This window comes from Polypterus senegalus, chromosome 6 (assembly GCF_016835505.1).
Source record: "Polypterus senegalus isolate Bchr_013 chromosome 6, ASM1683550v1, whole genome shotgun sequence".
In the NCBI taxonomy this organism is placed as follows: Eukaryota; Metazoa; Chordata; class Cladistia; order Polypteriformes; family Polypteridae; genus Polypterus; species Polypterus senegalus.
This window is the reverse complement of record NC_053159.1, coordinates 54,644,327-54,671,974: the sequence shown is the minus strand read 5'-3', so window position 1 is coordinate 54,671,974 and position 27,648 is coordinate 54,644,327. Positions and strand designations below refer to the sequence as shown.

The following is a 27,648-nucleotide window of genomic DNA, read 5'->3' as shown; positions in this document are numbered from 1 at the left end:
ACCCACATCTGCTTCCTCTGGCACATTCTTTCATCAGAGAGTGTCGCTGTCGATTCCGTGAAGATCTTGGCCATCTGGGACTACCCTACGCCCATGGATTTAAAGACATTACAACAATTCCTTGGGTTAGTGGGGTGGTATCACAAGTTCATCCCCAGCATGGATGATATAGTGGCTCCCTTGAATTACCTGAGGACAAAAGATGTCCCATGCGAATGAACGAAGGAGTGCCAGGACACGGTCGAGCAACTCAAGATCCATCTTCAAAAGCCACCCGTTCTGGCCCAGCCAGATCCATATCCCACCTTCCAGGTAGAACGATTCCAGCAACCTGGGGCTCTGAGCCGTGCTCATGTAAAAAGTCAACCATGCAGAACATTGAAAAGGAATGTGGCTGTGGGCTGTGGAAAAATGGTGTCATTATCTGGAGGGGGTTGAGTTTGAAGTGTACACGGACCCTCACGCTATGACCTGGGTGTTTAATCACCCGAAGACCTCCTCCCGTCTAACCAGGTGCTTTACTTTCAAGGTTACCTATCAAGAGGGCTGTGGCAATATTGTGACTGATGCTCTGTCCAGCGCGTCAGAGCCACCAGGGATGGTTCTCCATCTCCCAAAAAGCCTGTAAGATCTGCCTCAAGCACAAGCCGCCAGTCCATTCTGGCAAAACATCAGGGTGGGACTGGAGCAGCAGCGCACCGACCGGGTACATTTCATGGACCTCCAGGGGGATCTGTACAGGACTGTTCCATCCTCCCTTGGGGGTCTACAACACCAACTAGTGGTCCCGAAGGTGCTCATCCCCGACTTCCTGGACTATTACCATGACAGCCCTTTAAGTGATCTTGGGGGTCGCATGGTGGCCATCTGTCCAGAAAGACATTTGCCACCATGTGAAGAAGTGCTTAACTTATCAGAAGATCAAAAACCCACCTGGTAAACCGTTAGGATTACTTCAGTCAACAATTGCTGATGGACCGGGGGAGACCTTGGGAGTTGAGAAGAGAGAGAGGAGACAAATTGAGAGGAGAAAGGAGACAATTTACCTGATCATTTTCAAACTCATCACTGCCGTTTATTGCATCATTCCATCGCTTGCTTTTTCCACCACCAATTCAACATCACGACAGCCAGAGCAGAGAAACCCCAGAGTTTGGATTCATACCAGCCATTGCCAAGACACTTCACGGTGAGGTTGTTTTGTTTTCGGGAAGGAGCACAATACACTACAGTCAGTATCATTACCGCCGGACTTTATATTGGACTCATTTTTCACCACATTTCAATTGCTGTGTTCACCTAATCCATGTTTGTATTTGTGTTAACGTGTTTTATTTATTGTTTAGGGGCAAGGGAGGGTTCAATGTAAATATCTGTATATTCTTGTTCTTATATAGTCACTGGTGTTTTTGGGATAGTGGTATTTTGCGCGCACATATCTATATTATTGAATATATGTTTGTCTTTTCAATTTACAATATATCCATGTTTGATTTTACATATCTGTTTATTGTTTTCTTGTTATTTCATCGTGTCAGGAAAAGTAAGACAACTTGTAAGTAGTACGGCTTGTTAATAAAGCAAGAAACCTCAGGTGATCCAATGAATAGTCTTGGTAGAGTAGTGTCCGGTCTGGGTAAGGAGTCAGCCATTACAATTCTGCCTATAAATTTTGTGTGCCTGAGATGTAATCAGAGATCAATATGGCTGGTAGAAACTAATAAAGCCCTGTATGGGAGATTTTTGAATACCGTATTTAAGGCACTTAAATTGTAAGCACATTGTTTTGGAGCATGATTATGTTGTGTGCTGTAGATATATAGAGTAAAAACCCTCAAACCTTAAAATTCACCTAATTTCATCACAAATTGTCTTATTGTAGACAAGAAAAGGAAAATATGAATAGTGCCAACAGTTAGTGCACATTTGTTCAGTGCAAATAACATAGAAAATATTTTAAAAATTATGAAATTTATATTCAGTATCTGGTTTTGATTATGCTTGTTTTTATCAGACAAAAACAAGACTAGACAGTAAACCATGGACTGTAGTGTAGTGTATCTGTTAAGCCACGTCTGAAACGTGAATGCCTTCCCAACACATTGGTGCCCCCCTTTAACTCACCCAGTAAAACATGTCCCATTTGTTCCAAAAAGAGTCTCAATATCCCATAAACCTATAGCCTTCTTTCCGACACCAAGATTTTAGTCATGCAATAAACCTAATTTCCTCAATGTTCCCTGGACTGGCATGTGGCACAGGTAGAACTTTGGAGAAAACTACATTGTCAGTTCTGGTCCTAAGCCTGGTACCTAACTCTTTAAATTTGGATTACAGAACTGACAAACTGCCTTTATGTATGGCATTAATGCTGTGCATCACTGTGGAAAATCAAGTTTATTCTAAGTAATATGATTTAAAGACGTTCAAAATGTTTGTTAAACGTAAACGCAATGAGTTGTTTATATTTTCTGATTGTTTTACCATGCAGTAACTTAGCACATATATTTACTTTGTTTACAGACCACGGTTACTGGGATTAAAGATCTTTCTGAGATCAGTCTTTGATAGGAATGATTTATTACCTTTATGCCACATGGACGGGAGAGTTTACAGCAGTAAACATTACATAGCTGAGGAGAGACATCTGATTGCATCTCCTGTCTTTAAAGCTTTATCTCACTACATTTCCTGCATCAGCCTACCGAACGAACTGAGGCCAGTTCTCCCTTACAAACATGATTAAACAACTAAGGCAACTGTTTTAATGCAGCATTTCAGCCAGAACTAGCACGCAGTGACATAGAGAGATCTTTTGGTAGGCAGGGGTTCAAAAGTGGTACACTTTCCAAGGAAGACTATCATTAATGGTTCATTGATGTGCCTGCTTGCACCTTTTATCTGTTTTTTTCTCTTTTTTTAACTATATATCTGTCAATGCTTCAGCAATCCTGCTCTTGTATGATTATCACAGGTTTTAAATGTAATTTCATCACAAGCACTTTTGTTTTAAAAATAATTTATCTTTTAATATCCATTACATACTTTGCACATTGGTATAACAGACTTTTGCCACACTTCATAGATGCATAATATTGTTACATCAATAACAATATTAGAGTCCCTTCTAATATTATTACATACATATACATGCTTGAACCTGCTTAATCCAATGTGGGCTCATAGGAGGACAGGTACATAGCCCAGCAGCACTGGGTGCAAGACCGGAAACAGTCCTGGATAGGGTTCCACTCCCATGGCCCTGCACTCGTAAAAATATCCACACAGAGACAATTTGGAATGTCAATTAATCTCTTATGTAATGAAAATGTGAGGAGATTAGGAAACCCCACACAGATTCAAGGAAAATGTGCAAACTCCACTCAGACAAAGTCAGTGTGCAGAAATCAAACCTAGCTTGCTGTGTCTGTGAGTCTTCATTTATTATTATTATCATTTTTATTTACTCAGCAAAGGTTTTTATCTAAGGCCGCTTGTAAAAATACACATGTAATACCAGTTAATTTTTCACATATGAAATTGTCTTGTAACATACAAGTTACAGTTAGATTAAATAATCAGTAATGTACGACTTCGCAAGAGAGGAAGGAGGGTTTGTTTTCTTGTCACTTTCATTCTACTTGACACATTAGGAAACTATTTTGTTCTGTATGAGTGTTTCTAGCTGCCTGAACAAATATTGTTTATTTTACAGATGTTCTCTATCTAAGTCATCTATTATTCACACTTATTTTATGTCTCTACAAATGACAGTTAAGTAAGCATGTTTAGATATGTCACAATAACCTGGTTATTCACAGAAGTCTGGTTTCTAAAATGTCATGCAAACCCTTAATACTGTTAGAGAAACCAGCTTATTGGCCTCTGGGAAACCTGGTTAAAAGAAGTAAGTTTCTCTGTGAATAGACCAATTAACCAGGTTACTGTTAAGAATTTTGTAGTCTGCATATGCTCTCTGTCAGCCTGAGCATGTGTTTGCTTTGAACCTGTTCAATATTTCAGAAATCACTAAATTTATGTTGATTTGCTGAACGTACAGTGTTAAACTCAGCAACACAATCTCGAGAGCAGTAGGGTAGCATGTTAAAAGTAATGTTATGCAGTCCGATTACTTTATAAAGTAACGAGTAACCTAATGCAATATTTATCTTATTGAAATGCCTACATTATTATTAGATGATTTGTAAACAAAAAGTAAAGACACTGAATCAATGGTTTCTCGTTTTCTTTTCAACCTTTATTTTGCTTTTAGTTCACTGAGCACATGTCATTTTTTTACGTCCTTCCTGACCCCTCTCTCCCTATTATTTCAGCAGCACTGGGTGTAAGGCAAGAAGCACACATACCAGATCCCTTTCAGGGCTCAGTTACGCTGTCAAATAGGAGAGAGTGTGCTGTATGCTTGGTAACAGAAACCTATAAATAAAGTATCAATTTCACTAAACATACAGTGCATCTGGAAAGTATTCACGGCGCATCACTTTTTCCACATTTTGTTATGTTACAGCCTTATTCCAAAATGGATTAAATTAATTTTTTTCCTCAGAATTCTACACACAACACTCCATAATGGCAACGTGAAAAAAGTTTACTTGAGGTTTTTGCAAATTTATTAAAAATAAGAAAAACGGAGAAATCACATGTACATAAGTATTTACAGCCTTTGCTCAATACTTTGTCGATGCACCTTTGGCAGCAATTCCAGCCTCAAGTCTTTTTGAATATGATGCCACAAGCTTGGCACACCTATCCTTGGCCATTTTCGCCAGTTCCTCTTTGCAGCACCTCTCAAGTTCCATCAGGTTGGATGAGAAGCGTCGGTGCACAGCCATTTTAAGATCTCTCCAGAGATTTTCAATCTGATTCAAGTCTGGGATCTGGCTGGGCCACTCAAGGACATTCACAGAGTTGTCCTGAAGCCACTCCTTCGATATCTTGGCTGTGTGCTTAGGGTCGTTGTCCTGCTAAAAGAGGAACCATCGCCACAGTTTGATGTCATGAGCACTCTGGAGCAGGTTTTCATACAGGATGTCTCTGTACATTGCTGCAGTCATCTTTCCCTTTATCCCAGTTCCTGCCGCTGAAAAACATCCCCACAGGATGATGCTGCCACCACCATGCTTCACTGTAGATATGGTATTGGCCTGGTGATGAGCGGTGCCTAGTTTTCTCCAAATGTGACGCCTGGCATTCACACCAAAGAGTTCAATCTTTGTCTCATCAGACCAGAGAATTTTGTTTCTCATGGTCTGAGAGTCCTTCAGGTGCCTTTTGGCAAACTCCAGGCGGGCTGCCATGTGCCTTTTACTAAGGAGTGGCTTCTGTCTGGCCACTCTGCCATGCAAGCCTGATTGGTGGATTGCTGCAGAGATGGTTGTCCTTCTGGAAGGTTCTCCTCTCTCCACAGAGGACCTCTGGAGCTCTGACAGTGACCATTGGGTTCTTGGTCACCTCCCTGACTAAGGCCCTTCTTCCCCAATCACTCAGTTTAGATGGCCAGCCAGCTCTAGGAAGAGTCCTGATGGTTTCGATCTTCCTCCACTTATGGATGATGGAGGCCACTGTGCTCATTGGGACCTTCAAAGCAGCAGAAATTTTTCTGTAACCTTCCCCAGATTTGTGCCTCAAGACAATCCTGTCTCGGAGGTCTACAGACAATTCCTTTGACTTCATGCTTGGTTTGTGCTCTGACATGAACTGTCATCTGTGGGACCTTATATAGACATGTGTGTGCCTTTCCAAATCATGTCCAATCAACTGAATTTACCACAGGTGGACTCCAATTAAGGTGCAAAAACATCTCAAGGATGATCAGGGGAAACAGGATGCACCTGAGCTCAATTTGGAGCTTCATGGCAAAGGCTGTGAATACTTATGTACATGTGCTTTCTCAATGTTTTTATTTTTAATAAATTTGCAAAAATCTCAAGTAAAATTTTTTCACGTCATTATGGGGTATTGTGTGTAGAATTCTGAGGACAAAAATGAATTTTATTCCTTTTCGGAATAAGGCTGTAACATAACAAAATGTGGAAAAAGTGATGCGCTGTTGAATACTTCTGCGGTGGGTTGGCACCCTGCCCAGGATTGGTTCCTGCCTTGTGCCCTGTGTTGGCTAGGATTGGCTCCGGCAGACCCCCGTGACCCTGTATTTGGATTGAGCGGGTTGGAAAATGGGTGGATGGATGTTGAATACTTTCCGGATGCACTGTATTTATCTATACTAATAAAAGGCAAAGCCCTCACTGACTGACTGACTCACTCATCACTAATTCTCCAACTTCTCGTGTAGGTAGAAGGCTGAAATTTGGCAGGCTCATTCCTTACAGCTTACTTACAAAAGTTAAGCAGGTTTCATTTTGAAATTCTATGTGTAATGGTCATAACTGAATCCTACTTACGTACATATACAGTATACGTCCATAGCCTGCAGCTCAGTCACCGTGTGAGCCGGAGTTGCATCCCCCATCACCACGCCTCCCACGTAATTGGCTGCCTGCCCATATAAGGCTGTCCGTCGCTCCGGTCTATTCATTCCCTTCCTTGCTTCGCCATGGTATTCATGTCTCCCTGCTGATAACTGCAGCCTTTTCATTTAATCCACGGCTTCTCCGCTGTTTTATTGTTCGGTTATTACGATTATAGTTATTGTGTAGGTATTTTAGACTTAATTTACTGTTCAGGTACCTATTTTCTTTATCGTTCCATCCGTACCCCTATTAACATGATGAGATGATCACCATCGATCAAAGAACTGTCACTTACCGAAACTCAAACCGATTATGACAGCAGCAATCCAAGCTGTGAGAAAACAGTAAAAAGGAGGCGTGTCAGACGTTGTGGTACATTTTCTGATGCAGCTAGACGGAAACAACTTTGTGACGCAGAAAAATCCACAAGTTAATAGACACGCTGTTGCTAAATACTCGCAGGCAGATCCACAAGTTTATAGAGACGCTGCCGCTAAATATTTGCAGGCAAATCCACAACTTAGTAACGGGAATGCCTGTTAAACATCTTAGATTCACAAGTACCGATTTGCGTAGTGAACACTTCGATGAATGAAACCTGTTATCTTTACAATGGTTGACAAACACGGAATGTAACTTGAACACAACACGTCCTCGAAATTTGAACCTGATTGAAAGAAATAATGATAATCAAATCCTTGATGACAGCAACACTCATAACAGTCACAAAACAATTACATTGACAATCATGTTACGTTATTTTTAAAATGTTTCCTTTTCTTTTTCATAACTTCTTTAACACACTACCTCTCCATTGCGAAGCGCGGGTATTTTGCTAGTTTATAAATAAAACACAAGAAAATTACCGTAGATGTCATGCTTATATTCGGATGAATTCTAACTCTTTTTTTTTTTTGCAGAAATGACATTGGAGCATTTTGACAAAGATTGCTTAAATACATTATATAGTTACTATAAAATGTAATGCGTTACTTTTGCATTACTTTTTCTTCTTTTTGTGTGAAGAGCTGTACATTTCACTGGCCAAAATTTATTATTAAATCTTGAATCCATATGTTAACCTTCATGAAGGTGACCCGAAACACAGCCAAATGTGACAAATTTCTTAGGTTTTATTCACTTAGTATTTATACTTCAACATAAAGTAGAGCTATGAAACCCACATTTGTAATTCCATCCATCCATTATCCAACCTGCTATATCCTAACTACAGGGTCACGGGGGTCTGCTGGAGCCAATCCCAGCCAACACAGAGAGCAAGACAGGAAACAAACCCCAGGCAGGGCGCCAGCCCACCGCAGGGAACACACACACACACACACACACACACACACACACACACCAAGCAAACACTAGGGACAATTTAGAATCGCCAATGCACCTAACTTGCAAGTCTTTGGACTGTGGGAGGAAACAGGAGCACCCGAAGGAAACCCACGCAGACACAGGGAGAACATGCAAACTCCACACAGGCCCGGGTCCCCTAACTGCAGGGCAGCAGCGCTTCCCACTGCGCCACCGTGCCGCCCACATTTGAAATTGAAATAAATATATTCTTAGGTAAATGGAAAAAGAATATTGAAACATTCATTACTACCTTATTACAGGTTAGGGTGATAACATAAATTAGGGCTCAGTTATATTCATTTCATTTTGCAGCTTTTAGTGCTTCTTTATTTTAGGACATTGTTGTCCTTGGGATGTCAGTTCTGTGTTGAAAGTCTGCCAACATTTCAAAGGAATTAAATGTAAATTTTTAATAATAAAGTACTGCATTTTGCCTTCACAATTGCGTGTTCATGCAAAATTAAAAACAGATAGCAAACAATAACTGCAATAAACCCGTTTCTTGGTCAGAGTCTTGGCTTTTACTGTCAAATCTTTCATTCTTGGTTGTAAAACTACAAAACATAATACAAGGGGTTCTTTCAGTACAACGATCATATCAAACAATCAGTCAATACAGAAATACATTTATGCATAATTCAGTTAACTGCGTCAGATGAATGAAAAACTGAGAAAGAACTGATGGCACACTGTGTCTGAAACTTTACTAAACTGCCTTCTAAGAAAAGTGGATTGAATGAATTAACAAGAGAAAAACTTAAAATGATCGCTCGGTGGCAACGTTTGAGTCAATAGTGTGAATATACGCAGCCCCATAGGTGAATGAATTAGTAACTTGTTTCAATTAATTATTAATTAATGAATGAATTATGACTGAATTACTTAACTCATTCGAATGGATTATTTTTATTTTGTTTCTTATTTCAGTAGCTATTTATTTTTCCTGGTATGCATTTTAGTGAACTGGAACTGGTAGAGTACAGCCAAACAATACTTTCAGTCAATTCTACACAGTTCAGTGCCATTATAGACTAGATTTTAAACTCTTTGTCTATTAATGTTTCCACCACTGACTCCACAGTATCACGTTCTCTGAGAAAATTACATAAATCCATTCTGATAACTTCTCCTGCGTTTGAAACTTGTTTCAGGAAAAGAACCGTTTCAAAAGCAGTGGTCTTCCAACTAGTTCCTCTTCCAGTTCACTGATTTTTAACACACACCTTACAGTTCACTTAAAGTTCAGTGAACTGTATGCCAGGAAATCCATACATGGCTCTGTAATAAGAACTTGACTGCAAGATGAAATAATACTCTGTTTGAACGAATTAATACGGAACAGGGCTTCACACTACTGAAATAAGATTAAAAATTAAAATAATCAGTTTGAATGAATTATGAGGGGTGACACAGTGGGTAGCGCTGCTGCCTCACAGTAAGGAGACCTGGGTTCGCTTCCCGGGTCCTCCCTGTTTGGAGGGGTCTGTATGGGTTTCCACCAAGTGCTCCGGTTTCCTCCCACACTCCAAAGACATGCAGGTTAGGTGAATTGGTGATCCTAAATTGTCCCTAGTGTGTGCTTGGTGTGTGTGTGCGTGCCCTGCCCGGGGTTTGTTTCCTGCCTTGTGCTCTGTGTTGGCTGGGATTGGCTCCAGCAGACCCCCATGACCCTGTAGTTAGATAGGGTTGGATAATGGATGAATGAATTACGAACAAATTACTAACGTGTTCAAAACTTTTTTTTTTTACTTGACAGTTATGAGGCTCCATAGTGAACAGAATATACCATATTGAAAATGCATTGTGTAATCACAGCAGGCTAAGGCATCTTCTGACATAATGCAGCAAACTACTGTAAAATTGTGTTTGGATTGGTCAGTGTTGCATTGTAGGACATTTTCAGTTTTTTCAGTTTCTTACTGTTTCAGTTATATTTATGTTAAAATGACAGTTAAGAGTGAAATCCTGGCTACAGGGAAACTGATCGAAACTTTTGATATTGCACAAAGATTAGAACATTTTCATTCACACAGAAACCCACAGATACAAAGAATTAATTGACCAAATAGTGAGGTGGACAGGTGAAGGACTTTAAGGACCTTCAAGTCTCACCTTGATGTAAATTTTTGGGAAAATAGGTGAAGATTCAAGATGTGAGCAGTAGCCTCTGTGTCACTAGATAACACTATTATCAATAATAGTAAAAGGCAATGTTACTCATTACTTTTTAAATTAATCGGACTATGTACTATATGTTACTTTTAATGAATTACCCAAAACACTGCTCACCTGATCATACCCAACTCTGAATCAAGTGCTCTGGCAGCCAACAGTCATCAGGCAAACTGACTTTTAACACTAGAATTACCAGAGCCTACGAAAAAACTTGTAGATCTGGCCCATCTTAAATCCGTTCGCACCTCTCCGCCAGTGACTTTTGTCCTCTAAATGTGCTGATAAAGACAAGCTGCAAGCAGCCGGCTATTCCATCCCCCCACAGACTTAGAACGTGCACAAACTTCTTCCAGCTCATAATTATCTGGGAATGAAGTAGGGTTTTAGAGTGGAAATAATAGATCGTTATTTGGAACACACGCATTTCATGTGTGTTCCGTTTCTATAGTAATCTGTGTAAACAAATTTTTAAAACAGAAGCATTTTTCATATTTTAGTAGTAAATGACAAAATGTAGGCATAAACTATATAATGTATGAAGCCTGAAGTCCAAAGATCAAGTAAACACTTTCACAAGAGGTTCAAAGAAAAGACAAAAGCTTCTGTGGCGTACCGGTAAGATTTGCTGACTTGTAATCAAGAATCCCCGATTCGATCCTGACTCACTCCTGTATTTGCCGTTTTCTGTAGAGAGATGCTCTTATTGTTAATATTATGCAGTACACACATAGACTTGGTTTGTGTCTGTAACACACAGTGTACATTTATAGGACTTGTAAAAGTTACCTTTTTTTTCACTTTTATTCTCTCTAAATCACGATCATTATACATACTACCGCCCACCCCACCCAGGGATCCTGACGCTGTTAGTTTTTATTTGAAACTGGAATAACTGGAGATGTGAGTGGTGTTTTGAGACAATGGAACTGGACATTCTCTCATCTGGAGGGATTAAAGCTGACACACAAATGCTGGCAAATCTTTCTTCGTATCTCACAGTCACTTGATTTTTTTTATTCAGTTTTATTGAGTGTTCCTGCTCACATTGAATTAGTATGCACCTTATGGTCTATGATGTCAAAAAAAACAAAAAAACAGAGACAAAGGTATATATTATATTTGGAATTATTCATTTTATGACCTGAATAGTACATTTCGGAAAACTTTGTGGCATGGATGCAATATTATTCATATTATTCATATTCATTTGCATAACATCTTGCGGTTTGTAATCAGTGACCGCATAGTTTTTTTCCCCGATCTTGCCAGTCCCCACATGTTGCTGTATGCTGTTTCTTTTGTATTCCAGGACATGCAAAGGAAAGAATAATACAGAGCAGAAAGTTCAGCACTATATGCAATCATTAGATTCAAATGTTAACAGTTCACACACACGCAAGGATCGTCCTTCCAACATTTACAACTTGCATACCTGTTGCAATGTACACACTTCTCTCTGTGCTGTGGTTTCTATTACACACATGAAAGAAAGAGACAATATATGTGAAAACATCACACTAATGCAATATTATTTGAAAACGAACAGCGTCAGATCGGGTGTGAATTTATGCTACGCCACGGAAGCTTTTGTCTTTTCCTTGAACCTTTTCTGAAAGTGTTTACTTGATATTTGGACTTCAGGCTTCATACATTATATAGTTTATGCCTACATTTTGTCATTTACTAGTAAAATATGAAAAATGTTTCTGTTTTAAAAATGTGTTTACACAGATTACTGTAGAAACGGAACACACATGAAATGCGTGTGTTCCAAATAACGATCTATTATTTCCACTCTAAAACTCCACTTCACTTCCAGATAATCAATCAACGCATGAGCTGGGAGAATTTTGTGCACATTCTAAGTCGGTGGGAGGATGGAATAGCCGGCTGCTTGCAGGTTGTCTTTATCGGCACATTTAGAGGACAAACGACGCTGGAGAAGAGGTGCAAACGGATTTAAGGTGGGCCGGATCTATAAGTTTTTTCGTAGGCTCTAGTAATTCTAGTATTAAATTGCTGAGATACGTTTTTAATTATATACACACTTAAGCAACTCAAGAATGTTAGCAGATGTCAGTGCTACTAAACCAACATAATTTTACACATTACAAACTACCACCATGAAGTACACCATCTACAGCATTGGGTGAGATTGCTGAGTGGCAGAAATGACCATGTAGGCATTCCACACAAGCATTAGTGCTTGCCTGTATGCAGCATCATCTCAGTGGTCATGAAGAGTAATTGCATAATCTGATACTAAGAAACATAAGCTAGCTGCATGCTTGTTCACAGTTTATATTAGTTCAGAGGCATTTCTTGTCATCTGTAACAATAACAAAGAGACAGTACTCCTGAGAGGAATTCAGTCCCCAGCTTTCAGCAGTAGTACCGAAGAGCCAACGGGAGATCAGCATGATTTGAAAGAGGGTTTTCTTAGGCTTCAGCAGTAAAAGTACTCTCTCCATCTGCTCAACACACTCTCCTCACCTTGTGAGTACGTTTCAATCTTTATCCTTTATCATCATAACCTGCTGCACATCTTTTCCAGCTCAGTCCCTCTGTCTAGCCAATTGGTACAGGTTTCTCCCTCCTTAGTGTCCAACCACTCATACAGCTCATTCATACGCCTTTTCTTTAGCTTTCACTACCTCTCCCTTCACCTTACACCTTACCTACTTATACTCTTGTCTACTTTCTGCATCTTTCTGATGTAACATACAGCTGGCAGCTCAACCCAGCCGGGACACCCACAGAATGGAAGGATGGGGGATGGCAACCACTTAGGGACAATACTTCCCCCAAGATGTTAGATGGCAGCTTCACTGCAGTGTAGTGGTGCCCTGGATTCCCACAGGGCACCATGGGACATGTAATTTAATACCAAAGCCATGCTGGGTAGCGTGGGTGCCGCCAGGGCACGCTGCAAGAGAACCTGGGGAGTCATGCTTCCCTTATAACCTGGAAGTCACGAGGATGAAAGCCCCAAAGTACTGCCGGACTGATTAAGGAGCTTGAACTTCCCATCTAACCCAGAAGTGTGGCAAGTCACGTGAGAAGAAGAACAGAAGCACTTCTGCGTCAAGCACTATATAAAGGACTGCTGAAAAACCAGTCAGCGAGCCAGAGTCGGGTGGAATTGGACAGGGCTTGCTGGAAGGTGTGAAGGAGAAAGTGAGAGAATTATATTGCTTATTGTGCTTGTGATTCACTTGTCTGTCTGTTGGTGGATGTGGTGCTTAGGGAGCACTGTTTAAAGAAGAAAATTATTAAAGATCTTCTTGGTGCTTTTACCTGGTATCCTGAGTGTTTGTTGGGTTTAAAGGGGCAACAGTGCCACCTAGCGTAGACATCTAGTGTAGTCGGCAGGATTCTGGCTGTCAGTTTTGGTCAGAAAACCTCATTTTATCTGTGTATGCAAACCCAACAGACAGCACTGCGTCATGATGAAGCTTGTGAAAAACTCTGTATTGGACTATGATGAGAAAGAATAAGGCAAAACAGACCAATATTGCCAGGAAAATTCCAGTGCTCAAGATCTTCACTGTCAGAGAAGAGACGGGGAGTGGCTACAATCATCGGGAGGAAATAACTCTGGATGACAGCGTCCAGAATGAGTTACATGCCGGGGAGTAGGATCGAAAGGTGTCTCGATATAATTTACATTGTCCCATGCTCATACCTCATAGAAGAAGGCCAACCAGAGGTGAGGACAGGAGCTGTATTGAATGATGTGACTGAAAGACTTCTGAATGCTGAAGACTTCAGCCTGTAGCTTACTGGCAAGGAACATGTGACCTGCCCTGAAGAATTATGGGATAGAGAAAGTCAACGTCGATCCGTCTGTTACTTCACCCATGCCCCAACAGACTGAGACTCCCAGAAGGGGGAGGCTTGTGATGCACCTTCCACTTCGATTAAAGGTAAGGAGGTTCGGGATGTGACTGTATGGTCTGCTGATAGATTGAAACGGATGGATCGCAGTCGGCCATTGACCACACCCAAGAGCCCATGTAAGACTCGATTGCGCATGCGCAGGGAAGTGGCATGCTCACTGACTCATGGCTCGGAGGTGGGGCTGATTACCTGAATCAGTCTCTGACCAATGAAAATAATGCTATTGACATGTGGGAGCTGGAAAGGCTGATCCAGCCCATACAGAACTTTATACAGGTGTTGTCTTCAATATAGAAGATAATCAAGGAGTTGAGAGTAATGACCAAGGTGCTGATACGACGGGTGGAGCAGTAGCTGCAGTGACTTGGTCAGGAGCTTCCTTAATTAATGAATTTAGTGGTACAGATGAGTCTAAACGGTGCTGCACAGAATAAAGGAACCGCAGAGTGAAGTGGCGGCCAGATTTGTTAATATCAGCTGTCAAGTAACCTCGCATTCTACATGTGAGAGAGAGATGATGATTGAGTGCTCGGTGGAAGGATAAGATTAGTTGGAGCAGCTAGGTAGTTCTGGCTTCCAGGTTGTCCTGAGCCTTAAGACAGCAAAAAGCCTCTCTTTTTCTCATAGAGAGACCCAGACTGGCAATACACAACAGATAAAACAGGAGATCCCAGGAGAAAAGTAGGGATCACCTAATATTGTAGCACGTGGAGCGAGGAACTCACAAGCGGTGGAAGGACGCTCTCTACAGGGGTGGGGAGACGGTCCACCCTCAGCTGGCCGAGGGGCAGAGCAGGCATTCCCAGCCTGCTTCCAAACCTCCTGCGAACGTCAGGAGGGAGGCGGTTGTGCTACGAATGCCGCCAGGCAGGCCATTTTTGGATAGAATGTCCATGGAGAACCAGGGACGTTAAAGGGAAGTAATGGCACAGTATCTCCCTGCAGCTCTCCTGCTTGTGCATTTCAAGACAAAGCTGTGGACCAGTCAAAGCTTACAACCCCTCATCAGTCATCAGTAAGATTAATCATACTGTATTTGGAATGCCACAAATTGCACACAGTAAATTGCCAGTGTTAAATTAACTTTCTTTGATGGAAGGCAATGTTATTTAGTATTTCTAAAAGTTGAGTTTGTTTGATGCAGGTTAGAGGCACAAGAAATATATGTGAGCAACAAGGACTCTCAGCAGCCCCACAAGCCCTTCTCACTGGTGCAGCAACATGTCTGAATTTTTTCATTTAAAAATGAAGTTTGTCATGCAAAATATAATATGGAATTGTTGTTTCATTTGTTATGCAAAGTGCACAATGCACAAATTATACAGTCAGACCAGAAAGTAGCAATTAGTACAAATAATCAATTTAATGTTGCCTGTGAAAATATTTATTGCTTCTATGCCTTTTCTTAACTTGCTGCCTTCTTTTTACACCTGTTTATTTTAACACTACTTGGGAAGAAACTAACAAAGAAGACTACTTCGAAATGCACAATATTTTATCTTTATTCATGAAAAGTCTATTGTACATAATACATAGTATGGTTTTGGACAATTTCCTGAACAAGCAGATGACATAAGTACAAGCATGAATGCACTTCATTTGTCTCATAATTCTCTACTCTATCTTGTATATGGAAAAGAAACTGCAAAGTAAGAAAAGAGATGGCACCATCACAGCACACACCTGGATGCAACCTCATAAAGCAGGTCCTCATGTAATGTGTATATGGTTTATTTATGTTATGTATGTCCTTATACCATACCAATTTCTATGCCTGCGTAATCCTGACCATGGTCATGGGTAGCTGGAGCTCATCTAGCATGCTTAGGGTGCAAGGTAGGGACACACTTGCACACACTTGGGCCAATTAACCATTGCCAGTCTACCTAACTGCATGGCTTTGGACTGTGGAAGGAAGCCAGAACAACACCCCCCAGACATGGAGAACATGCACACTCCACACAGGGAGTACCCAGGACATGAATCATTGTGCCACCATGCCAACCTTTATGTCCTTATGTTTCATAGAAAATTTGGAATCCATATCGGTGGAGAGTGAATGACTCCAAACAATAGATTTAAAAGCATTTCTAAATTTGCAATGATGAAGTCAAGGGAAAAAAAATTTTGAATTTCAGTGATTTGTACTTTGTAATTCTGTTTATAAAATGAAACTCCCATCAAGCAATGAACCTATTTACTATGATTATATTTAGATATTGTTATATTTGTTTACACATTTTTAACAAAATATACTCAGTTCTAAAATGTCAAATTTACATTCATTTATGTACTATCTGCAGTAAACTGCTAGTTTTCTTATTGACATAATTTACTTGGAATTTTGAACTTAATGAAAACAAATGTATATGTTTAGTCCACATACAGTGCATTCATGAATGCGACTATATAAAGCTGTTCATAATCCATTCAACTACTAGATTAGTAGTCGGGGAAACAGGACTATTGACCTACTATATGCAAACGTTAAAGACGCATACAGCGCCACCCCACTGCCTGCGCTTGGGAAAGCAGATCATAACCTGGTTCTGCTTCAGCCTCAATACAAACCAAAAGTCAGGGCGCTACCTACAACCACACGCTCATTCAGGAAGTGGTCCCCTGAGGCAGAGCAGGCTCTGAGAGACTGCTTTGGAACTACAGACTGGGATATATTGCTGAGATCACATAGTGAGAACATTGAAGAGGCTGTTGAATGCACAACTGATTACATCAACTTCTGTATGGACATTGTAGTTCCAGTAAGAACAGTATGCTGCTATGCTAACAACAAGCCATGGATTACAAGTGACATCAAGGGCCTTTTGAACCAGAAGAAAAGGGCTTTTAAAGGTGGTGATAAGCATGAGCTGAAGTGCGTGCAGAAGGAACTCCGAGTCCAGCTCAGGGCGGCGAAAGAGCAGTACAGGAGAAAGCTGGAGCAGAAGTTGCAGAACAATAGTATGAAGGAAGTATGGGATGGGATGAAGATTATCACTGGCTGCAGCTCGAAGCGGGTGCCGCCATTGAGGCAGACGTGGAGAGAGCAAACCAAATGAACAACTTCTTTAATAGGTTTGATCACAGTAACCCACTCTCACCTCGGAGTACTGCATCCTCCAACCATCCTTCTGCTGATACCAGCATAGGTGAGACATCCCCACCCACAATTACAGCAGCCCAGGTGAGCAGAGAGCTGAAAAGACTTTGTGCCAGCAAAGCAGCGGATCCAGATGGTGTATCGCCACGATTGCTGAAGGCCTGTGCGTTGGAACTGGGGAGTCCTCTACAGCGCATCTTCAACCTGAGCCTGGAACAGGAGAGAGTCCCGAGGCTTTGGAAAATATCTTGTATCACTCCTGTCCCAAAGGTATCACGTCCTAGTGAACTGAATGACTTCCGGCCTGTTGCTCTGACGTCACATCTGATGAAGACCATGGAGCGGCTGCTGCTTCACCACCTGAGGCCACAGGTCCGTCACGCCCTCGACCCTCTGCAGTTCGCATACCAGGAGAAGGTGGGAGCGGAGGATGCCATCATCTATATGCTTCATCGATCCCTCTCCCACCTGGACAGAGGCAGTGGTGCTGTAAGAATTATGTTTTGGACTTCTCTAGCGCCTTCAACACCATCCAACCTCTGCTCCTTAGGGATAAGTTGACTGAGATGGGAGTAGATTCACACCTTGTGGCATGGATTGTGGACTATCTTACAGACAGACCTCAATATGTGCGTCTTGGGAACTGCAGGTCTGACATTGTGTGCAGCAATACAGGGGCGCCGCAGGGGACTGTACTTTCTCCGGTCCTGTTCAATCTATATACATCAGACTTCCAATATGACTTGGAGTCCTGCCACGCAAAGTTCGCTGATGACACTGCTATTGTGGGCTGCATCAGGAGTGGGCAGGAGGAGGAGTATAGAAACTAATCAAGGACTTTGTTAAATGGTGCGACTCAAACCACTTACACCTTAACACCAGCAAGACCAAGGAGCTGGTGGTGGATTTTAGGAGGCCCAGGCCCCTCATTGACCCTGTGATCATCAGAGGTGACTGTGTGCAGAGGGTGCAGACCTATAAATATCTGGGAGTGCAGCTGGATGACAAATTGGACTGGACTGCCAATACTGATGCTCTATGTAAGAAAGCTCAGAGCAGACTATACTTTCTGAGAAGGTTGGCATCCTTCAACATCTGCAGTAAGATGCTGCAGATGTTCTACCAGACGGTTGTGGCGAGTGCCCTCTTCTACGCGGTGGTGTGCTGGGGTGGCAGCATAAAGATGAAAGACGCCTCACGCCTGGACAAACTTGATAAGAAGGCAGGCTCCATTGTAGGATTAAAGTTGGACAGTTTAACATCTGTGGCAGAGTGACGGGCACTAAGCAAACTCCTGTCAATCATGAAAAATCCACTGCATCCACTTAACAGGATCATCTCCAGGCAGAGGAGTAGCTTCAGTGACAGACTTTTGTCACTGTCCTGCTCCACTGACAGACTAAAGAGATCGTTCCTCCCCCACACTATGCGACTCTTCAATTCCACCCGGGGGAGTAAATGCGAACATTAATTTTATTTTAATTCTTTTTCATTTTTATTAATATTTAATTTAATATTGTTTCTTTGTATCAGTATACTGCTGCTGGATTATGTGAATTTCCCCTTGGGATTAATAAAGTATCTATCTATCTAGATTACAAATAAAACGTTAAATAGGTAAAACTGTATAAAAGGGTAAAATGGCAATAATCCTACATTTATAAAATGATGTCACAAAATGTCATACGATTGGATGGCGACACTATTTACAGCTCCTTCCTGGGCAACAGAAATGCTAGTGCATTTTTTTTTCCTTTTTGAAGTAAATAAACACATATAAATTGATATAAAAAAATTTAGATAAATATAGATTCACAGATTACATGTTAAATTTTCATTCTTGAATGACTATGAAAACGTTTTGTGGTTTTGATATTTTGCTGTCCAGTAATTGGTTTTACTTCTGTTTTCCAACAGCTTCCCATGGAATGCAGCAATCTCCAGGTGGAAACTCGAATTTTCCAACTGGTATAGTGAATGTAGGCAGTTATGCACCACCACCTTACAATCTTTGTGCCCTGGAGAATCCTCCACCGTATTATGAAGCCTTGAAAATGCCATTTGATTTATTTGAATATGAACAGAGAATCTATAAGCCTACAAATCAGCAAACTGAAGAAGATCATGCTGTGAGATGGCAAATGGGAGCTGACAATTCAGGGTCTTTGATGGGAGAAATTCAGAGGTCAAATGATGAAACCGATGGTGAAAATCTGGAAGAACCTCCTGAGTACCATCAGTCATTGCCAGACGAAGAATCTAGAGATTCAGTCACAGATCAGTATATACTAGAAAATGTACAACTTCATGAAGATGTTGCATTTGACTTGGAAGGCAATACTTATTGTTTGAGGTGATATATATATATATATATATATATATATATATATATATATATATATATATATATGCATGCATGCATAAAAGTGAAAATTTGCTCAGTTGTTCTTATACAGGTAAAATTCCATTACAATGGATATCTTTACGACAAAATTTTCATTACAACAAAGTGTTTTTATGGTCCCGACAGCTTCCCCATAAGACACAAGTCTATAGAAATCTCGTTACTACGAAGTACATTCAGCAGATACTTTCATTACACTGAAGTGCACAAAAGACCTTGAAATGCTTGAATGAATCATCCACAGAGCAATTAGTTCTGTGGCTGCAGCTCAGTTGTGCACAACGATCCCCAAACAGAAACCCTGTAATTTTTTTTTCTTTCTTCAAACTTTCCTCGTGCTGTTTTTGGTTTTTTTACCTTTTTTGTTTCCTGTGGTTTTCAGTGATACCTTTTGCTTATTGCTCGTCAACATTTGAAAAACATCCACTGGAATTTAACTCACTGTCACCCTCCTATAAACATGGCAGACATGAAAAAACGATAACAGTTCATATTAAAAAGAAAAAAAAGTTATTTTTTTCCAGCTCTTGATTGTGGCAAAAAGAAAAAAGACGTTGCCAGTGAATTTGCAATTCTGCCATCGACACTGTCAACTTTCTTGAAAGACTGAGCAAAAAAAGAAGAAAAATCTCGGATTGCAAACGTATGACCCAAGAGCGTCCCAAAGTGAGATGTAAGTGTCTGTACGGGGCAATAGCAGGCTAAGGTTTGGAGCAGTACATTGTAAATACAGATAACAAGATTACTTGGTCACTGACCTGGGGCCTCATGTATAAACGGTGCGTACGCACAGAAATGTTGCGTAAGAACTTTTCCACGTTCAAATCGCGATGTATAAAACCTACATTTGGCATAAAGCCACGCACTTTTCCATGGTACCTCATGCCTTGTCGTACGCAAGTTCTCCGCTCGGTTTTGCAGACTGGCGGCACCCAGCGTCAAAGCAGTGCTACTGTTCCTGTGTGGTTACTCATTATTTTCCTGACGCGGCTTTATAAATACACTGAAACTAACCGCATATTGTTTATTAGTGTAACGCATCTGATTGTAATTAACTTGTAACAATATAATGGTCCAGGGAATAGCCATAGTATTCCAAATACCATAACTGCTTTAGCGTTGTTACTCTCACTTCTCCTTCTTCTTCTTCTTCTTTCAGCTCCTCCCGTTAGGAGTTGCCACAGCAGATCATCTTTTTCCATATTACTCTCACTGCACGACTCAGAGTATTTATTATCACTGTATCTGAGTGTGAATCACAGCAGCAGCTGATCGGAAAGAGAATTATCGGTATACAGCTTCAAGGACACGCTGTCTCAGCCACTGTAAAACGTTTTAAAGCCTTTCCTGTACAGACCTCGCGGTTCTGAAACAGTTTCATCCCAAGAACTTTAAATGCACTCAATCAATTGCACCTTGTAGAATTGTTTGTACTTATAAGTACAATCACCCCACTGTAAACTTGCACTACAGTTATAATATCGCACAACCTGAGCCACTTTATAAAGAGTGTATTTACATATGATGACGATATCATTTTTAAGGTGAAATGCAGCAAAATATGTTTATTAAATTATACAGATAAAACTTTAACTTCATTTAAATAATCTATATTCTTCACTGGGAGTGTCGTTAAGGATAGAATAATTAAACATGTACTACGAAGATATTTCAATGTTCTTTAAACGTTTTGAAGCTTACAAATGGCTTAACTTCTATTACAGAGCTGATTGTGTGGCGATTGGTTACTTGGGTAAAGAAAAGCACTGACTGCAGTGACGGCTACGCCAATATATATTGAATATAACACAGAAAGAGAAAATAACACAGCTAAAAATGCAGTGACAAATTTCGGCAAAAGTTAAATGCTTGTGTTCAGAGCACGAGGCGGCTATGCAGTGTCTGCAACGGACATGGCCATCCACCGGGCATAAGATACTTTACTGACATTGGCGGCGAAGGAGCCACCGATTCTTCCTCTGCCCAGTGCCACCACAAGCCTAGAGCCGCCCCTGAGTACTGCTGCAATAAATCATTTCATCGAAGTGAAAAACATGTTTAATAACGTGCTTTAACTCCTATCATCATGAAAATTACATCACATATACATCTCAGTATTTTAGTTATTCAGAGAGCTGTAATATCACGAATGTAATGGATTCTGTGTCCAGTTGGAGGAAGAGAGCCGGTTTAAGAAGCAAGTAGTGATTCACACACATAGAGCACATAGAAGATCAAATACAAAACAAAGCATTTAATGTGCTCTTTAATTACAATGTGATTTGAGAAATTGGTTAATTAAATGATTTTAAGATGAAGTTTATGATGTTCTACTTTAATGACAAAATAAACTACGTGATTAAAGTGGAAATGTTGAGATTGAAGTTGACATTTCGTGCTTTTTCCCCACTGTGTGCCTTTTTTTTCTCTGTACCCTAATAAGCTTTCATATGACACTCAGACAGTGGGCTACAACTCGGCTTTTCACGGCGACTTTGATATGTGACTTCTTTTTTATTTCCGGCACTGTGCGATTTTGTGAACGTGAGCTTTCAAGTTTATCCAACACGCTATGTCACTCGATCAACTTCCTTTTGCTGATTATACCACGGTTTATTTGAACAAATAGTACGTTTTTCCTTTGCCTCCACTTTTTCGCTGAAATTCTTATATTATCCTCCGTGCTTTTCCCATTGTCTTTTCACAGAAGGCTGAGTTTAAGGGCGATTTATATTCATTTGCATATTCAAAGAGGCGTAATTCTGGGAGGAGTTGGGGCGTTACATGAAGCGCGTGCACGAGTGTTAGTTTTCACGCTGATCGGGATTTATGTAGCGGAAGAATGTGGAAGTTGGAGTACGCACAGATTCCTGCATCTGGATTTTTCTGTGCGTAAGCACATTTCGGCTTTTGTGCTTACGCCATGTTATAGTGCGAGTTCTGCGCACGGCGTTATACATGAGGCCCCTGGCCATGACGCTGCCAGACTGCTGTGTCTGTGTATAGCAGAGTGGCAGATCACGCTACAATAAATAACTGTGCCGTTCCTATTTCAAGCTGAATAAAGCTGGTTTTGCTAAAGTACTGAGACTAAACCTTGTGTTTTGGGGTGCAAGATAGGGACTTATAGTGTGACTCCGATCTTTTATGATTTGCTTCTTTGGCACCTGCTATTGCCCTGCCCCATCAACGGATTAACAATCTTCCACAGACGCTGCAATCGCACTTTGAAACGCACTTCAGTGTGTCGTTCCAGTTGGGTGAGGAGTGGGGGGGATCCCAAAAATGTTCAGAAACCTCACAATATGAAGAAGAAAAGGATGATTCGGCTTCTGATTGATAACTGTGCTGCACACAACATGCTTCCACATTTAGGTAATGGTCGCATTGAATTCTTCCCACCCAATTGCACAGCAGTGCTTCAACCATTGGATTTGTGCATCATTCGCACCCTGAAAGTGTATTGTGGCAAGGAAATGCTGAGAACAATTCTCGTCAGCATAACTTGTAGGCAGGAGGAGATTAAAATTAATCCCAAAAATGTTCAGAAACCTCACAATATGAAGAAGAAAAGGATGATTCGGCTTCTGATTGATAACTGTGCTGCACACAACATGCTTCCACATTTAGGTAATGGTCGCATTGAATTCTTCCCACCCAATTGCACAGCAGTGCTTCAACCATTGGATTTGTGCATTATTCGCACCCTGAAAGTGTATTGTGGCAAGGAAATGCTGAGAACAATTCTCGTCAGCATAACTTGTAGGCAGGAGGAGATTAAAATTAATGCAAAAGAAGCTATTGAAATGATTGCAAACACTTTGACACAATTTAAAGAAAGCACTGTACAGTAGTAACAAATGCAGAATCTCATTACAATGAAATTTTCATTACAACAAAATATTTTTTAGGTCCCTGAGCGTTTGTTGCAATGGAATTTTACCTGTATATACATATGGAATTCTGAAAATAAAAATTACATGAAAGTTTTAATTTAGTGTTAAGTTTGATTAAAATTGAATTATTGGAATCATGACTTATGATATCATTAATTTTCTTACTTTTTTATCAAAAAATACATTGTACATATATTTGGAAAATGTACAGCAACAGAAATCAAATAAATCATGTTTTTGTAAGTGACATAAAAACTGGAATGACATTTGATCTAGAAAAGTATTAAATTATCTGTTTTTAATAAAGTTTCCTATTTCTGTTTTGATCATTTTCTTCATTTGTTTCAAACAACAGTTCACGTCTGATTACATTAATTCTGTCAAAACTAAGCAATAGAAGAAAACCTCTTTGCTCTTTATTGAGATAGACCACACCCATTCCTCTGCTTAAACCTCTGCTTTGGCCTGGGTATGTGGCAGTCAGCAATCTCAAGAAGAATCCTGGTTAAGATCAGCTCACAGAGTTTGGGAAGTGAGTGCAGATGGTATTGGGTCTGATGATAAATGAACAATGTATGGAACAAGCAGCAGCGTGAATGTGCAGGTAAGAGATGTAGCAAGGAAAACATCACTGAAGCTGTATAGAAGGAGATGTCAAAGATCGGATTGGTTGAGCAGCAATGCAGCAATGAAGGACCTTCAAGGAATGAGATAACCTCCAGTTCAACTCACCTAAAAGAGCAAGGGGGAGATACTAACAAAATGAAAGCCCATCAAAAAATTGCCACACAGTTGAACCAACAAAGAACAGTAGTGAAAAAAATATATCACATTTAAATAATCTGAAATGCTAATTCATTAACTAATAGGCATGATTCATGACGATGACGAAGGCTATGGTAGAAGCCAACATCTTAAAAAAGAAACCTCCACTAACAAGTCGATTCTGATAAAACCTTTCAGTCAGTAATCAGGCAGGGGAAGACCTTGTCTATCTGTGTCATTTGTTTCATCTGCAGCACCAACCTGAGGAGGGAGCATCTCTCATAGCAGTTTTTTACAGCATGATGAGAATTGTCACAGAAACAAAGAGTTGGGGCTTATTTTATAAACTATTGAATTTACATACAGTCAATCAATACATACTGTACATGTTATACTCTGACTGGTTAAAAGGCATGAGGTGTTCAGCACAGAGTATAACCAGCCTAAACAAAAGTCTTTCTCCATTACATACTTGTTCTTCAATATCTCTTAGTATAGATATTACCCTTGAAGTCTCACAGTACTTATCTGACAACTGACCAATTTTATTGTTTACACAATATCTGCTGATCTCTTAAATCATACATTTGGTGTATTACATCACCCTGCTCCTGGCACATTCTTGTCTTTGTTGTTTACTTGGCCACTATATGGTTTCCTGATATGCCTGAGAGAGTTTCTACCATTTATTAACCCTTCTATACTTCTAAGATGAATGCTACATTTTAATATGGAAAGCATATCAAAACACTTTATCCTAAATGACTATGTGACCTCTAAGTCTAATTTTTCTCCTGCACTACACCATAATACAAGTTTGTACCCCAACCAATAGGTAACATAAAAGCACTATAAACCTTCAAACTACAAAACAGAGAGGTTTAAGCCACACATGTACAGACTAAAGATGTCTTTATTTGTAATTTAGGCAATGAAATTTAGTGTTACTTTGGTGAGAGGCAGTCGGTCCCCCTTTACGACTTTTCTTTGTAATTTTACGACAGGATTTGGGGGATGTGTCTTAAACCAGTTTGGTGAGTGTTTCTTTGCTAAACTTTTTCTTTCATCCCCACACAAAGCCAGGTTAGCTTAACATATGGTCTTGGGGGGGCAGGAGATAAGATGTTCTATTTCACCCATTAGTCTGAGGTATGGCTGTTTGGAATTGGCTTGTCTCAGAGGCCTTTAAGTACCATGATGCCCTATTGGTTCCAGGGGTTCGAGAGAACATCTATAAATGTACGTGCTTAACCTCACATTCTCTCTCTCTAACCAACATATGATGAAGAAGCATCTCTCTTGCTAACCTGTGATGATGCAGAAGTATCTTTCTCTTGCTAACAACTGATGAAGACCATCACAACATGAACTGAAGACAACACAATGAAGAACACAGTTTCAGCCATTTTGAACAGACATGTGGCTAAAAGCTGAGCACCAATGATGCCTTAACTAGAGACTAGAGACATTAAGTAACTACAAGTCTGTGTGCCACCTGAATTACACATCACTATTTTATCAGGTTGTATGGTTGCCAATATTCAAATGTACTTTGCATTTTGTTATTATTTATGAATATTATCAGTAATACATTATTTTATGTGTAACTTAACTCCTGCTTGTCTTTTTACTACATCTGATTGCCTGAGGTTATAGATATAGGTGGGGATAAGTTATATACAGTGGTAAGTCTGTGGGATTAGGCATTCTAAGGCTACATATTAATAATACAATAGGGGAAAGTAGAGCAATTTATATATTACTCTACCAAGATAAAACAATTGCCGTAGTCGGCAGGATTTTGGGGTAACCATGTTTTGCACCCTGTTTGCAAATACTGTTGATGTACGTGTGTGTTTATGTATGTGAATTTTAGGGCACCCAGTGTACAAATGCAGTGGAAGTAAGACATTGTTTGGTTGCTGAATGGAATTTAACCAACAAAGTGTAGAGACTTCATTCACAAGGATACCAGCATGTTTGTAAGTGCTAGTGGTAGTGAGTCCCTAATTAAAGAGCTAGGGAGTGGTGAAAGATGCATGCGTCATTCATACGGCATTTAAGTGGTTAAAGTGCTAGGGAGTGATGGGGCATGCATTCGTCATTCATACGGTACTTATTCGTTTAGGATCTTTGTGTATGTATGTGTATGTTTGCTTTAAGAGGTTTACTAGCATGTATTATTGGTAATAAAGAAGATCATGATAAGGAAGAAAATAGCAAAGTGAATGAAAGTGTAAGTTGTGGAATGTTGAGTGAGAATTTTGAAAGATGTAACAGTTGGTGTGATCATTGTGAAGTGTTAGCATGTAGAACACCCACTGCTGAAGTGGAAAGCGCAGAAAGCAAGGGAAACAAAGAGAGAAAACCACCCATGGTGAAAGTTAGGGCAATAGTAACCAGATCGGACTGGAACCCTAAAACATGGGTGGGTGACTTACATGAGACAGATGAGTGCTCAGATAAAGAGTGGGAATGTGAGTGTAAGGAAAAGGAGAGGGATGAAAGGAAGGGAAAACAGCAAGGGTGTTTCGTTCCATTATTCTTCATTGCACCAAAATCTCAAGGTAATTCTGAGGTCTGTCCAGTATTTAAAGAATATGCTACACTGATAGATATTTCGCCACTGTTAAGAAAGGTAACCAGTGCTGCATTGAAATTTGATTTAGGACAAAGAGATCAGATAGAAGGCAGAGGAGCTGGTGAGTGTGAATGGCAATTGTTGACTAGAGGGCATGAAATGGATATTGGCTTAAGAATACTGAATAAAGAAAGTGTGGAATTAAAACAAAGAACAATGGAAATGAAAGGAATTCAAGTGCTTGTGTGTGAAAGGTCTGAATGTGCTAGTGCAAGAATGGCTGAGTTGGAAAGAAAGTGCACCAGTTTAGGAGTTGGTTTGAATGAACCAGGACAAGCCAAAGAACAAAGGATGGGGGAGGGTGCAGCAGGAAGCTCAGCCAGCAAGCTAGGAATGCACAGGGGTGTGAAGGTCCTAACAGCTGTGCTGGGACCAGCAGTATTTAAAAGCACACACACTTAGGTTCAGTAATTCGAAACCTGACTGACCAGTTGTTTAAAAAGACAGCCTATGAATCTCCATGCAATAAAATGGAGAAAAGTGAGCTGGTCTTGAGTAAAGAAAACAGGTCAGTTTCAGGAGAGATGCTGGATCTGGCAATTGGATTCTGGAGAGGTTTTAGCCCACACTTTCAGGTAGCAGTTACCATACAATAAAAAAGGACACACAGGCAATGAAAAAAAATAGAAGGGTAGCGCAGGAAGACAGGAAAGGGAAAACAGTTATTTCTGTTTCAATTTTCTGGCCTTTTGCAATAGTGCTACTTCTATTGTAAGGTTTTATGGACTTTGGGTTGGTGCAGGTAATAAATAGTGAAGGCAATTAGCAGAGTAAAATCCATGCAGGAGATTGGGTTACCATTGGCACATTGGAGTGGCATGGCACTAGCGGCTAAGCTGTTCCAATGAATGCCTAGAAGCAAATTTTGAGTATTGGCACCAGGTCGATAGCCAAGAGAATGAGATGGA

At 40.4% G+C, this 27,648-nt stretch overlaps 1 protein-coding gene across 1 annotated transcript in view; it reads left to right on the top strand.

The window, feature by feature from the left end:
* Window positions 1-19,556, top strand: part of LOC120531044 (transmembrane protein 52-like) — a 121,053-nt gene extending 101,497 nt beyond the window's left edge. Inside the window, exon 5 of the mRNA XM_039756023.1 lies at window positions 18,952-19,556. Coding sequence (XP_039611957.1) covers window positions 18,952-19,391 — 440 coding nt within the window. The 3' untranslated portion in view covers window positions 19,392-19,556. The remainder of the gene's footprint in view (window positions 1-18,951) is intronic.
* The last annotated feature ends 8,092 nt before the right edge of the window (window positions 19,557-27,648 follow it).